General features: G+C 40.4%; 1 protein-coding gene across 2 annotated transcripts in view; it reads left to right on the top strand.

Moving 5' to 3' along the window:
* Positions 1-15,043, top strand: part of FMN1 (formin 1) — a 406,533-nt gene that overhangs the window by 26,504 nt on the left and 364,986 nt on the right. The window contains exon 3 of one of the 2 annotated variants that reach the window (XM_032856919.1): positions 10,653-12,644. The exons of the other annotated variant lie outside the window; for it this stretch is intronic. Within the exon in view, the coding sequence (XP_032712810.1) occupies positions 10,784-12,644 (1,861 nt within the window). The 5' untranslated portion in view covers positions 10,653-10,783. The remainder of the gene's footprint in view (positions 1-10,652; positions 12,645-15,043) is intronic. 2 annotated transcript variants of the gene reach the window in all.

Raw genomic sequence — 15,043 nt, 5'->3', positions numbered from 1 at the left:
AATCTGTTAACCATTTTTTTCTGAAGGGAAGATATATTATCCTTATGTCGAGATGTTAGAGGTCTCTTGAGGGTCTCCCATAATGGATTCATGATCTCTCTCTAAAGTTTTAGGAAATGCAGTGTTTTGTAGCTTTGACATGCAGGCTTTTAAGACAGACTTGGATTCAAATATAGTTCTGTGACTTGATAGCTTTGTGATTTTGGACAAGCTATTTAACCTCTTTGAGCTTATACGGTTCTCACAGGTAAAATGGGAAAATTACTAGTGCCCATCTCAGCCTGGGGCCTAGCACTGATTAAGAACTAATTAAGATGTCGGCCAACATCCACTTCCTCTTCCTGTTCCCATTCTTCCTCTTCCTCCTTCTCAATCAGGTATGAATCCACCAATTTTATTAGCACACCTCTGCTTTTAACTTTTGTGGGTTTTGACAGTCCCCAAATTGTTTACCTTCCTGCCTTGTCATTGGTCAACTAAGGAAAAGGAGTGTGCCAGACAACAGTGGTGATCCCAGCTAGCTGTGCTGGAATAGACATGAACACCGGATTGAAACACAGGGCTGAGCTACTCTATCCTTTTCTTGGGAGAGCCTTGTTCAAGCATCACTGTATTTGGAGTTACTAGTACTGTGCAAAAAACATCTCAAGATGACTAACTTTTATGGCAGATTTTATGAACTGACCTCAATTAAGATGAGTAGGGCCTTCTTTGGTCCCCATGGTAAATGTGAGTTTGTGAATATCTAACACCAATGTGGTCTCCCCCAACAAGAACAGCCAAGCAAAGAGGAAGCAGTACAGAACCATTGCCTAAAAAATTATAGTCCCATGTAGGATCCTGAATATTTAATCAGACATCGAAATCTTCTAAAAATCATATTTAAGTGAGGGACCTTTACCAAGGTATGACTTTGAGCCCACTCGCTTTACTACATTGCATGTAAATTTCTATCCAACTATAATTGTTGCTATGGTATTTTTTTTCTTTAGTTTTCTTCTTTAAATAGTGACTCAGCTATAGTGAGGTAGTAGAAAGAGCACTGAACTGAGAGTCAGAAACCTGGGTTTGAGTCCTACTTATACTGCTCCATAGTTATGGGATCAGGAGCAAGTCACTTTAAACTTTCCAGTTTCCTTTAGCCTCCCTGTGTGTGCTCTGACAATGACAGCATCTATCACATTTGCTTCACAGAGTGATTGTAGGGCTCAGATAGAAATGCCGTTAATTAACATGTAGTATATTATTAGTTATTATTAGTGTATTATTAGTTTCAGAGATAGAGCTCAGTGATTTATCAGTCCACACAACTTGTCTTATGAAAGTTTTGTACAAATGTCACATTATTATGATGTATGAAAATATTTGGGCCATTTTATAAAAATGAAAACACACAATATGAGACAGTGGGTTTTCTTTCAACATCAGGGCTGCAGGGGAAATGAGAGAGATGGCAGAGTAGCTTTATTTCTGAGTCCCTTCGTTCCTCCCTTCCTCCTTGAGGGCTATGCTCTGTGGTAGACATTGACTGTTGATTGACTGACTGATTGAGACTCTCCTTTTTTCATTGCATATTTTAGCCACCTTTGTCGAAGATTTCGAAGACTTCTGGGCTTTCTATTTCTGGGCTTTCTATTCTGTTCCCTTGATCTATGTGTCTATTTTTGTGCCAGTACCATGCTGTTTTGATTACTACAGCTTTGTAATATAACTTGAAGACTGAAATTGTGATGCATCTTTTTTGTTGTTGGTGTTGTTTTTTTTTTCTTTTTCAAGATTGCTTTGTCTATTTGGGGTCTTTTATGGTACCATACAAATTTTAGGATTGTTTGTTCTACTTCTGTGAAAAATGCTGTTGGTATTTTGATAGGCATTGCATTAAATGTGTAGATTGCTTTGGAGAGTAGAGACATTTTAACAATATTTGTTCTTCCAGCCCTTGAGCATGGAATGTCTTTCCATTTCTTTGCATCCTCTTCAGTTTCTTTCATCAGTGTTTTATAGTTTTCAGAGTACACGTCTTTTATGTCTTTGGTTAAGTTTATTCCTAGGTATCTTACTATTTTTGATGTAATTATAAATGGAATTGTTTCCTTAATTTCTTTTTCAGCTGCTTCATTATTGGTGTGTAGAAACACAACACATTTCTGTACATTGATTTTGTATCCTGTGACTTTACTGGATTTGTTGATCAGTTCTAGCAGTTTTTTGGAGGAGTCCTTTGGGTTTTCTCTATCTAGTATCATGCCATCTGCAGATAATGAAAGTTTTGCTTCTTCCTTACCAATTTGGATGCCTTTTATTTCTTTCTGTTACCTGATAGCTGTGGCTAGGACTTGCAGTGCTATGTTGAAGAAAAGTGGGGAGAGTGGCCATCCTTGCCTTATTCTTGACCTTAGAGGGAAATCTCTCAGTTTTTTTCCCAATTGAGGATGTTAACCATGCGATTTTCATATGTGACCTTTATTATGTTGAGGTATGTTCCTGCTATACCTGTTTCAATGAGAGTTTTTATCGTGAATGGACATTGTACTTTGTCAAATGCTTTTCCGGCATCAGTTGAAATGATAATGTTGTTCTTGTCTTTTCTTTATTGAAGTGATGTATCATGTTGATTGATTTGTGAATATGGAACCCCCCTGGCAACCCAGGAATAAATCCCACTTGATCATGGCAAATGATTTTTTATGTGTTTTTTAATTTGGCTTACTTGTGTTTTGTTGAGGATTTTTGCATTTGTGTTCATCAGGGATATGGGCCTATTGTTCTCTTTTTTATTGATGTCTTTATCTGGTTTTGGTACCAGGGTAATGCTGGTTTTATAGAATGAATTTGGAATTTTTCCTTCCTCTTCTATTTTCTGGAGTAGTTTGAGAAGAATAGGTATTAATTCTTCTTTAAATGTTTGGTAGGATTTACCTGTGAAGCCTTCTGGTCCTGGACTTTCCTCGGGAGTTTTTTGGTTACTCATTCAATTTCCTTGCTGGTAATCAGTCTGTTCAAATTTTCTATTTCTTCCTGCTTCAGTTTTGATAGGTTATATGTTTCTAGGAATTTATCCATTTCTTCTAAGTTGTCCAATTTGTCATTTGTATTTCTGTGTTGTTTGTTATTTTTCCTCTTTCATTTATGATTTTGTTAGCATCCCTTCTCTCTCTCTCTCTCTTTTGTTGAGTCTAGATGGAGGTTTATCAGTTTTGTTGATGTTTTTGAAGAATCAGCTCCTGGCTTCATTGATCTTTTCTGTTGTTTTTTAGTTTCTATATCACTTATTTCTGCTCTAATCTTTATTACTTCCTTCCTTCTGCTGGTTTGGATTTTATTTGTTGTTTTTCTAGTTCCTTTAAGTGTAAGGTTAGGTTGTTTATTTGCGATTTTTCTTGGTTCTCAGGGTAGGCCTGGCTGGCTATAAACATCCCTTTTAGAGCCACTTTTGCTTCATCCCAAAGATTTTGGGCCATTGTGTTTTGATTTTTCATTTCTCTCCATGTAATTTTTGACTTCTTCTTTGATTTCTTGGTTGACCTATTCATTGAGCAGCATGTTATTTAACCTCCATGTATTTGTGCTCTTTGCAGATTTTTTTTTCTTTGTGGTCGATTTCTAATTTCATAGTGTCTTGGTCAGAAAAGATACATGGTATGACTTTGATCTTTTTGATTTTGTTTATAATTGTTTTGTGGCTTAATATGTGATCTATTCTGGAGAATGTGTATGTTGCTGACCTTTAAACAAGAGTGCCCTCAAAGCACACTGCCTGAGTCCTTACAGCTCTATAAAATGGGGCAGGCATGGTCCATTGAATAAAAAAGCCTATTTTAATCCCTTATTCATTCTAATTGAGAAGTTATTGTTCAAAAGCAGCTTCCTTAATTTGGAAATACAAATTAGTATATGCAGTGATCCTCATGTAAAGTTCTCAGAAAAACAAACTCTACAGAATGGGTTTGTATATTTAAAAAGATACTCCTAATTTTAAAAAAGGGATCTATCTTTGTTTTTCAAAGAATGTACCAATCCCACTTTTGCGAGATACTGTGCAGTCAAACATTGGCCATTGGACCTTGAACGTTCAGTGAGTAAGAATTTCATATGTTCAGATTCTTTTTTAAATCATGGGGAAGGGGTTTATTTCCTCAGTACACTCATCTATCTCCCACAGATGATGACATAAACCAGATAGCGACATGAGCCAGAGATGTTTTGAAGGTCTCAATATCTTATATTCTCATGAAGATCACACAGACAGCTGATATTTGTTATATTTGTTTATCTTTATGTCTGAAGCTTTGAAGAGGTACAGGAGAGGTGAAGAAAGGATTCTCTTGGTGTTTGGGAGAATCTTCAACACTCACACCTCATAGCATAATTAGGTATCCAAGTGGGTTGGTTTATGGTTTATGGTTTACAAACACAAAAAGAAGCCCTTTTTCTTTTTTTTTTTTTCCTTTTTTTTTTTTTTTTTTTTTTTTTTTTGACAGACAGAGATCACAAGCAGGCAGAGAGGCAGGCAGAGAGAGAGAGAGAGGAGGAAGAAGGCTCCTGCTAAGCATAGATCCCAATTCGGGGCTCCATTCTAGGACCCTGGGATCACGAAGAAGCCCTTTTTCTTATCCTTTGAGAATCATCTCTGGCTATGGATAGAAATTTATTGACCAAAGATAATTCTATTTGGCTTCTATATTATTTTTGCAGGGATTTGCCAATATGTTATAATAATGCCTAGCTCAGAGTACTGGTGGTGTCATAGTCAAATCAGAGTTTCAAAGCTAGAGATTTTGCTTTTGCAGTATAGACTGATTTAGTGCTTTCTTGTGACATTGTAAGAATGCAGAGAAAATCATAAAATTATAGAATTTTATGAGGAAAACAAAAATCACTGAGGTAATATGTACTCTTTCACTTTCACTGCTTTCTATCTCATAATCATATTCTCCCTTTTATTTAGCCCCAGTCTTTAAGGATGAAACAACCTCCTTCTTGTCAAGGCTTACTTTTCCTATGTGTCCTCCATGGGAAAAAAAACAAAAACAAAAACAAAAACAAAGTAAAAGTAGCAAGAAAGACAATACTCAATACCTGCATGGGCTATTCTTCTTATTTTCTTCTCTTATCCATCAGCCTCTCTCTTTTGCTCTTTGCAATATAATTTGGTTTCTTCTTACTCTGCTAAAATCACTATCTAAAACCCTGCCTGTAATTTCCCCTTCTTATTTGTTTCTTTTTCAACCTCTAGACAGAATTTGATGTTTACCAGAGTTCCACATTCTTGACTCTCTGTCTGATCTCTTTCTACTCAGTTCTATTCTGACATTATGGCTAAGCTCATCTCCCTTAAATTTAGTACTGAAAAAACGACTATGATCAAAACCCATCCATGGCTTCCCATTTGTTTATGAAGTTAGCATTAATTACCCACCAGTCTGTATTCAAATCTTTTTACAAGGTGCTATCACTCTTTCTTGACTTATCTCTCCTAACATTTGTCTAAAAAAAAAAAAAAGACAAAGAGAGTACTTCTTTCCTTTGTACATGTTATCAAATTTCTTGGTCTCCTGTGATGTCTCTCCTCCCAGAATTCTCTTTTTAAAATCACATCTGTCAAAATCGTGTCCTTTAGTATGGAGCTATTCCAAATGTTTTCTTCTTTTTGAAGGATTTTCTGATTTGACGAACATCATGTGTCTTTCCTTTCTTTAACCTCCTCCAATCTATTCTTTGATGTCTTGTTGAATGAGTCTCTTTCTGCTTTGCATTGCAATAAGTTAAGTATTGCTTCTATTCCACTTTGCAGTGTGTAGATTCTTTGGGGAAAAAATACCTTGGAAGGAAAAGAGCTAGAAAGCTATTGCAGACCTACCTTTATTTTTGTATCTTCTATTTGAACATCAGCAATACTGCATTCCATCCAAGAATGGGAGGGAAGGAGAGAGGCAGACACTAACTTTTCCAAAATCACATACAAGTGGCAGAATTCAAAGCTACCTAGGCCTGGATAAGCAATGGGAGGAAGTCACAACTGGTACCCAGAGAATGTAGCTATACCTGGAGGAAGACCGCCCAAAAGGAGCCGTGGTCTTCATTAGAGGACACACCTACTACAAAACCATACCTAGGAGGGAGGGAGCCAGGGAATAAATATGAATCTTCTTCCATTCTGCTCTCCCATCTGCTGCTAATAATTCCCAATTGTCTAAACCCAGTAGAAGGCAGAGCGCCAAGGAGCTTGTTCAATGAGCCTCCTGGTGTGTAGAGAGGTATGTAGAGGGGAGAACCTGAATCTGAATGGACAGTTTCTAATTTAATAATGGAACTTACAGATAACCTGTCTTATCAGTTTGAGCTCAGATGGAGTCACACAGCATTACTCTGCCAATCGCTAAGCAAATAAAGCTTTGCCTTGGTCTTTTAGGGCCAGAATCAATTAGGAAATGGACAGTAAGCAGACAGCGTGACTGCTGCTAATTCTTGGATCTTATTTTAGGCATTGGTGAAATATGCCATGAGCATTGACTAGCATCTACTAAAAAGGCAATAATATTCTATCATGATGAGGTACAACAGATATTTCCATTTTGGGTGGAGTGAAATCATGTACTTGCTTATTAGAAAAAGAGTCAGGGAAGAAATCACTGCAGCAGTGTTGTCTTGGAGAGACAGCCTGGAGTTTGCCAGAGGAAAGACTCCCTTTCCAGAGGAAAGACGAAGACTCCCTAAGAAACAAAGTGGTTTTACACTGAGCATAACCAGAGAAGGTTACTTTGCAGGCCAAATTAAGATGTATAACTTAGTGTGTGGAGCCTGCAGAGCTGCTGTATTTTAGTCAAAGCAGAATGAGGCAATGCTGCTTGAAATAGTCCTATGAACTCAGCATGGATTATAGTACTGGTGTATTTAACCCCACTCCATGTTGCTTTCCTTGTTACTTTGCCTTTTTTCTCCCAAGACTTATAGTGTTTTTCTTCTGGTTTCTCAGATGGAAACTATGTGTTATGATTCAACACTGGACTCTGACTTGGTCATGGCTTGTTGCAGAGAAGTGTTTGCCCTGCTCAGAGGCCTGCCTTTGACATGGTGCCCACTGGAGTGCTGAGGTTGAAGTTCCTTTACTCAGGGCATATGCTTTTCTTCAAGGAGGAGGAGTTTTGTAGTTCTTTGTCTAGCTAGTAGGTGTCACCAAGTAATATTTTGAGGTAATGAATTAGAAACTTAGAGACTAAATTTCTCATTTCACAAAGGAAAGAAGAAAACACATGAGGGGCATTTATCCAGACACTGGCAGGGATGCTAGGCTGATAGCTGAATCCTGAGAGTCTTTTCTTTGGTTGAGAGAGATTGGGAAAAAGTGTGAATAGTTCTTCTATCCTCCAGAGACAGCTCTGTAACTATTCATTGATGATAGTGGAGGATGTACATAAAAAGTTTGATGTCAAACTATGGAAGAGAAACTATAATGTCGAACTATGGAAGAGAATGGGGTATTTGAAAAAGATTTGTTCATGTTCTTTGTCTTAAGTTATTTGGACTTTGGATGTTCAAAATTATAGCAAAGCTAATTCTGAAACTCATCCTGAGACCAGAAAATATGAAATAATTTTTTTCTTCCATACATTTCCTCTAAAATGCCCTCTGGGTGCTAAATTCAGGCAAAGTGGATTGTCTTTGTGCCACTGATAAGTCAGTACCTGTGCTCTTGTTCATTCAGAGGAGAAAACTTGTTGTTTTCAAGCAACTCCACTTTAAAACAATTCACTTTTCAATCCCTATATTTCATTGCAGATAATGCCTTTTGTTTGAACTTTTTGTTAAATGATAAGGCCTAGAGAGAGAGACACTAGGAATATCTTCCCTACTTGCTTACATGATCATTAGAAACTCAGAAATTATGAACACATGACATGAAGAAACCATTTCACACCTGGATTTGGACCTCCCAAATGTGGAAGAAGAGTATTTTATCTTGAAAGCAAGGTAAAACTCTGCAATATTTTTTTAAATTTTAGAATTCCAAGAATGGGATATTTTTCTTTTATAATTAGTAGGGACTTATTTTTGCCATGTATCCTGCCACAAACTACATGGCCAATGTTGAGATCTACAACTCCAAGGTCATTCCTTTTATCTTCTACAATCTTTCACTCGATCCCTAGTTGAAATGTCTTCAACATCATACAATACCATGGTTATCACTTTCGCTATTTTTATACATTCTTCTGCAAAAGAAAGTGTATCAATAGAGAGAAAATGCAACAGGTATTTAAGAAAAGATGATGGATGAGGCTAGAGCTAAGAATTTTAAGATATAACTGGGTTGTGTGACTCCTGTTATTGTCACGGGAGGAAGAAAGACTTGCTTATATTATGGAAGCCCTCTGATTTAATCTAACACTAGTTTCTGAGGCATGGGTTCTGGTCTCATTTGGGCAGTGCTGACTGAAGGATGTTAGGGCTAGGGTTTACAGACCCGTACTAAAAGCACACTAAGAAGTTAGACCACTGAATCCTAATGTCTTTAGCTACAAAATATGGAGAATTATTTTAATACACGTTCTTTTTCAGTCTCATTTAAAGCCTCTTTTCCCTCCATTTATCCCTTAAATACCTGTATTCCCAGTACTCTGTTCTATAACCTTTGAATTTTTTGGTCTGTGCATTCTTCTTGATTAACCTCATCCAAGTCAGTGACTTTAACTGCCTGTTAGACATGTCTGACAATCTTTGTGTGTAGACCATTAACATTTAATGTAAGTATTGATATGTTTAGCTTTAGATTTACCATTTTATTATTTACTTGTGTTTGTAGCCTCTATTTTTTGGTTCCTCTCTTTCATTTTCCCTTTCTTGTTTTCTTTTAGTTATTTGAATTTTTTAATTCTTCCATTTTAATGTATCAATTGTATTTTTCATTATATCTCTTTTAGTGGTTGCTCTGGGGAGTAACCTTACTCCCCAGAGCATGCCTTACTCTTTACAGGGTAGGCAGAAATAAATTGCTATTATACTTTGCCACCATAGAGGTCCCTTTCCTACCCCCTTAATGTTGTAGCTATCATGTATATTATATGTACATACATTGCAACCCCACCAAACAATGTTATTTTGTTTTGTTTTGTTTTGTTTTGTTTTCAACTGTCAAACATCTTTTAAAGAACTCAAGAGAGGAATAATACTATGTTTACAGAGACATTACCATTTCTGTTGCTTTTTCTTCATTCTTGATGTTACAAGTTTATTTTTTTCATTCTCTCTGAAGAGCCTCCTTTAGCAAATTTCTTTAGAGCAGGTCTGCTGGCAACTAATTCTCTATCTTCATCTGAGAATGACTTTATTTCACCATCATTTTTGAAGAATATTTTCACTGGATATAAAATTATGGGTTAACACATCTTTTCTCTTAACACTTTAAAATGGTATTCTACTTTCCCTTTCTCTGAGTACTCTGAGTTCTCCTGGCACTTGTGGGTTGACCAGCAGATGTATGTATTTTTTTTTTAACCTTCATTTTTATCACCTTTTTCTGTCTTCCTCATGAAGTTTCTATTACTAAGCTCTTCCTCCTTTCTCTCTTCTGCCACTCAAGATGTATTTTTATGTAAATTTTTTGTTATATAGAACGAGTATAAAATACCTGAGGAAAATAATTCACTAAAATCTCAGTGGTTAATAAATGGTTATTGTGTTACCCTTCCCGGGGGATTTTCTTTTAGGCATGGAAGTCTTGAAGACTGGGATTTGCTTTAACTTAAGAAATGAAATGTTGTAATATAGAATTCTAAGCTCCATGCTTGGTTTGTGGGGAGTGGGGATGTTAGCCACAAAGATATTCCTGGGGTTCCTCAAAACTTAAGAGAGAAACACAGCTACCCTCCCTGCTTATGTGATTTCAGCTGCTTCATTGGTAAAGAAATGGGGAATCCACACAGGGCCAACAATGACTTACAGGTGTTTACTTTTTCTCTGCCATTCTGGCCTTAAATAGGCAAGAAGTAGGGGAGAGAAGAACCCAAACAACCTTGACTAAGAGTCCTGAATTATTTATTTAAATTTCAAACTTAAAATTTTTCACTTTTAGCTCTTTTGGCAAAATACATGACTTGTATTCAGAAAAGGTTCCAAATTGGTGCCCAATACCTTTGCCCAAGACTTCTTTAAGTTAAATAGAAAATTAATCTCAAAGCTTAGAAGGTGCTTTTTGGAGAGTAAAAGAACTCCACTCATTTTTTTGGCACAGTAATATTCCAAAAAGGAGTTATTAAAATGACTATGTTTTCTAAGGATCCCAAAGTCCCCTTTCCTCTGGGAAATAAATCTCCCCTTTCTGGGAGATGTATTAGCTGTGTTTAATAGGAAAATACAAACTGAAGCCTAAAGAAGTTGACAAACCTGCTCTAGGGTATAAGGTGAGTTCCTTTGTGGGGAAAGGAGCTTTCGTCTTGGGGCACTCTGCCGTCTCTCAGCTGTAAAAAAGCTCTGGTCCGGTGGAGGGATGGGAGTTGGGAAGAGGTTGCAGTCAGCCTCTGGTTGGTGTGGGTTGATTTGGTTGAGATCAGCCAGAGAGGAAGGTTAAATCATGGCTATGCTTTCATTTATGTTGGTGTGTGATTTATGCACTCAGTTAGATAAGCTGCTTTCTTTCCTTCTTCTTCTACCAGACAGTCTTGTTGCTGGAGATGACTGTCAGCTGCTTTCCCTGCCTAGCCACCATCACATGCCCCACCACCAGAGCCTGGGAAGCCTGACCACAGACCAGCATCTCCAAGGCATGAATAATTAGGTAGGCATAATGGAAGGCACTCACTGCACCCTCCAATTGCGTAAGCCCATTACTGAAGTCTGCTACATCAGCTTCTATCTTCCAAGGGGGGAAGTCAGAGGATTTTCATACAAGGGCACTGTAACTCTAGACAGAGCCAATAAAGGGTTTCATAACTGCTACCAAGTCAGGGAGGGGTCAGACGTCATCAGCCTCAGCCTGCAGCCAAATGAACATCTCGGCGACATATTTTTCAAGCAAACTCCCACAAAAGACATTTTAACTGAGCTGTACAAACTTACAGCTGAGAGGGAGAGACTTCTGGCCAATCTGCTGAGCTCAGACCACATCCTGGGGATTACGATGGGGAACCAGGAAGGGAAGGTGCTGGAACTGTCCGTGAGCCTGGCCCCTGAGGACGACTCTTTCCAGAGTGCTGGTGACTGGCTGGGGGAGCCCCCTGTGGGCTGTCTCAGTAAGAGGAGTGCCCATGGGAACCGCAAGCCGCGGAGGTTTGGTGGAAGGAGAGGAAGCTTTGAGGGGCTTCCACAGAAGAGGACGAGAAGGAAAGGGCGTGGGGGCCGGCAGTCGGCTCTTCAGATGGGGAAGGACCAGATCTGTTCCAGCAAATCTCTTCCTCTTTCTCGAACAAGGCCTAATCTTTGGCTTCTAGAGGAGAGAGGCAGCTCACTCCCAAGAGTGGCATTTACTTCCTCCCCACAGTGGAGAGAGAGCTGCCCCCCAGAGACCCCCAGGACACTGGATCCCAGCCGTGGCTTTGGGAACTTCAGGAAGGCTTCTGAGGACACGGGGCTTGGACGTGGAAGGCTGCCACCTGACTGCAGCTCCACAGATCCAGGAGACGATGGTGCTGGAAAGCCGGAGAGGGACCCTCTCAGGCTGCTGCACCAGCAGACAGCTTGTTCTGAAAGTCGTGAGGACTCTGAGAAGCATCCAGAGGCCAAGAGGGGCCAGAGGGAGAAGTCTACGGAGCATACATGCAGGAAGAAGCCTATTTCCAAAGTGGTGGCCAAGGTCCAGGATCTGTCTACTCAGGTGCAGAGAGTAGTTAGAACGGGTCCTGAGAGTGAGGAAAGCGTTGCCATTTGCCCAGCAGCCCAAGCTGAGTTTATACCCAAAGCAGACTGGCTCACCCTCCCAGAACCTGAGGCTGGGACTCCTGGTTCCAGGTGGCAGGGCCAGGAGCACCCGGGCGACAGGCCATGGCAGCTGTCGGATGGGGAACGCATTCCAGCCAGCGTTGAGGGGGCTGTGAACAAGGTCCTGCTGAAGGTGATACAGAGTGAGAAGTTAGATGAAGCCACTGAGGGGAAAAGGCTGGGCTTCCCCCCAAGCACACCAGGCACCCACACCGTCCCAGAAGCCAGAGGCAAGCGGAAGGCTGGGCTGCCTCTGAGGGATCACAAAACCTCATTTCTGGATCTGCCCCACCGCGGCAGCCCTGACTGGCCACAGCCTGGAGGCCATGAGAAGAAGCCGTCCCCCTCAGCCCCAGCAGCGCTCACCATGCTACTGAATAATTCATCCTCCCAGTCCAGCACGCACAGACGGATGGCACCTGTTCCCTCGCCTCTCTCTCCAAGGCTCCCCGGCCCGGAGCAGCATCACGGGGTCCTGCAACTCCCTCCACTGCCGGGTGAGTGGGAAGTGGCTCCTGATGACTCTGTTGGCCTAAAGAGCAGTGCTTTCTCTGGGTCCTCCTCTGCTGACACCTTGGAGCCACCATCCTCTGCAAAGGTCACGGAGACCAAAGGAGCCGGCTCGACCTTCCTCAGAGCAGGCCAACCTCGGTTGGTGCCTGGGGAATCTTTGGAGAAGAGCCTGGGGCCTGGGAAGACCGCGGCTCGTCCCCAGTACCAGTCACCTCCAGGTAAGTCCCTGTGTAAGATACTTCACATCTGTTCCGGGGCAGCTCACAGACAGTCACGTTCTTGCGCTGTTCAGAGACGCGCCACTGAACAATGAACCCAAACTCCTAGGCCTGTTCGTTAGTTCACTCTGTAGCAAGAAAACTGGGAGTGGTATGGGGGAGTGTGGCCATGGTGAGGGTGGTGCTGACTCCCAGGCTGCAGGGTGTAGTTGCTTCCAAAAGCAATACTTTGTCAATGTCTTTTACAAATATTTTACTTCGGTGTACTCTACATCTGCCTCTGTGGTTACTTAACTCAGGACTCTGAAAGGAAACAGGAATGAGCAGAAAGAAGTAGCAACTTGTCTCTGCCTTAGATGCTGTCGTTGGATAACTGGCCCCTTGACCTAAATTCTGCTGTTCATGCTGCTGGAGTAGCTCTTCATTGGGGTTCTCTAAGCAAAAGAGCAAAAGCCTCCTGTGTCTTTGCTCATCTGTCTGTTGTAAGAGGTTTTTCATTTTGGTTTTTTTAATAATCACTTTTCCAAGTGTCATTACTTTACAACAAGAACTTTCCTTTTGTTTTTGTTTTTGTTTTTGTTTTTGTTTTACTAGAAGAGGGATGAATTCAATTTGAAGAAACTGGGTTCAGGTTTTCTTTCTTTCTCTTTTTGGACTCTTTGTTTCCCAGACGAGCATGAAGTAACATTTATTCTGTTTTTATTTATGGTCTATTTTACTGTTACTGTTTTACTTACGGGTGCTCCAGAGTTGATTTGGCTTATGTGTTTAATAGGATACGAAATTTTACATGAAAGCAATTTTGGGGGTCCTATAAGTGGGTTCAGTAAGAACCAGAAAGGCAGTGTCTAAAAGGTGCCCCTCTGGTATTCCTTACGTTTTCCAGGCTGATATGGCCAGGGGCTCAAGGTTTTGTATGCTGCTGCTATGCAGGCAATGGGTTCTTTTCCTGGGTAACTCCCACAGCATGTGGTCAACGCTTTATCTAGGGAATGGGTCGTAATATGATATACGGTCTCTTAAAGGTTAGAGAAGATATCACACACAATTTCTGTGATAAAAATCTCTATCTAGGAAAGAGGAATTTCAACAGCTTTCTGTTCATTTTGACTCTTGACATTTTCAGAATTTCTCTAAATCATTGATCCAGGCATGGTTCTTTAAAAATGTGGTAAATGCTTTTGATCTTATTTTTGCAATATATTGATCTTAGTTTGAGGAGAATTGCTGCTTTCATCACATAACCCATTTGCTTCACCAGGAAAGTCAGAGAATTACAGATTTTGTGTCATGTGTTACAGAACCCTAGTGATGAAAATTCTCCCTATGGGTGCTGCTGGAGCCATTGAAATTTTTCAAAAGGGAGGTCTGTGTGGCTATGAGACAAGAGACTTCTAGAAGCTCAGGCATGGACTAACTCCTTCAACTCTAAAGTTTCTTTTTTAGAAACCACACCAATTTCTGGGATTGTGTGTGTCTCTTATTCAGAAACTGGGCATTAAATACATTGAGCTTCCATAAGTCTTATTTTTTCCTAATTTAGAACTATCTTTCTATTTTGTTGCCCTTTTTCTATATAAAAAAATATTATAAAAGCTCCATTGTATCTGGGTCAAGGCAGGCACACAGAGGACATTCAGTTTCTATGGTGACTGACTATGAGCCCACTGAGTGGTAAGTTCGGTGGGTGGTCACACTCTCCCTTGAACTCAGGACATGATTGCTCAGAACCATTTCCCTTCCTTTGGCCCCAGCTCTCCATATCACTTTCAGGAGCCAGTCATTAGAATCATGACCATGTGCTTCTAACCTGATAAAAGAAGGACTTGGAAAGAAGGAGAAAAGGAGTGGGAGAGAATTTTTCTTCTGATGTGGGTGACTTCTCTTTTGCTGAGACCTTCCTCCAGGACATCCAAACATTGTCTCTTGTCACTGTCCCTCTGAAAAGCATGAAGGGAGGGTGTTCTTCAAATAGTGGGTCTTGATTTATATCCTGTGTTCCTGTGTTCTTCTCCCCGCTTATTCCCCTTTTCCATAGTCTGAGTTCTCTTCATATTCTGGGTCCTTCAGTGACTTCCTGCCACTGGTGGGTCCATATGTATGGGAGAATTTTCCTGCTTCTAGTTGCCTGTCTTTCCCTTCATTTCCCTTCTCACCCCTTCCCGGCAGAGGCCCCAGAGAGTGTCCAGCAGCCCTGATGGCGGGTGGAGGGGATATAGGGGCATAATTCATTGACTATCACTGCACAGTGGCCCTTTATCTGGATCCAACTCCCACCTGTCTCCGATGTTAGCTATTAACCAGGTTGAGTTTATGGTCTGTGGACATTTATTTCCTGTGGAAATAACACCAAGGTATTTTATTGAAGTGATGTGATTAAGATTATTGAAAGCTCTCAT

Source organism: Lontra canadensis, unplaced genomic scaffold, assembly GCF_010015895.1.
Source record: "Lontra canadensis isolate GAN:19392208 unplaced genomic scaffold, GSC_riverotter_1.0 scaffold12, whole genome shotgun sequence".
Classification (NCBI taxonomy): domain Eukaryota; kingdom Metazoa; phylum Chordata; class Mammalia; order Carnivora; family Mustelidae; genus Lontra; species Lontra canadensis.
Note: the sequence above shows the minus strand (reverse complement) of the source record. Positions and strands in the feature narration are given on the sequence as shown.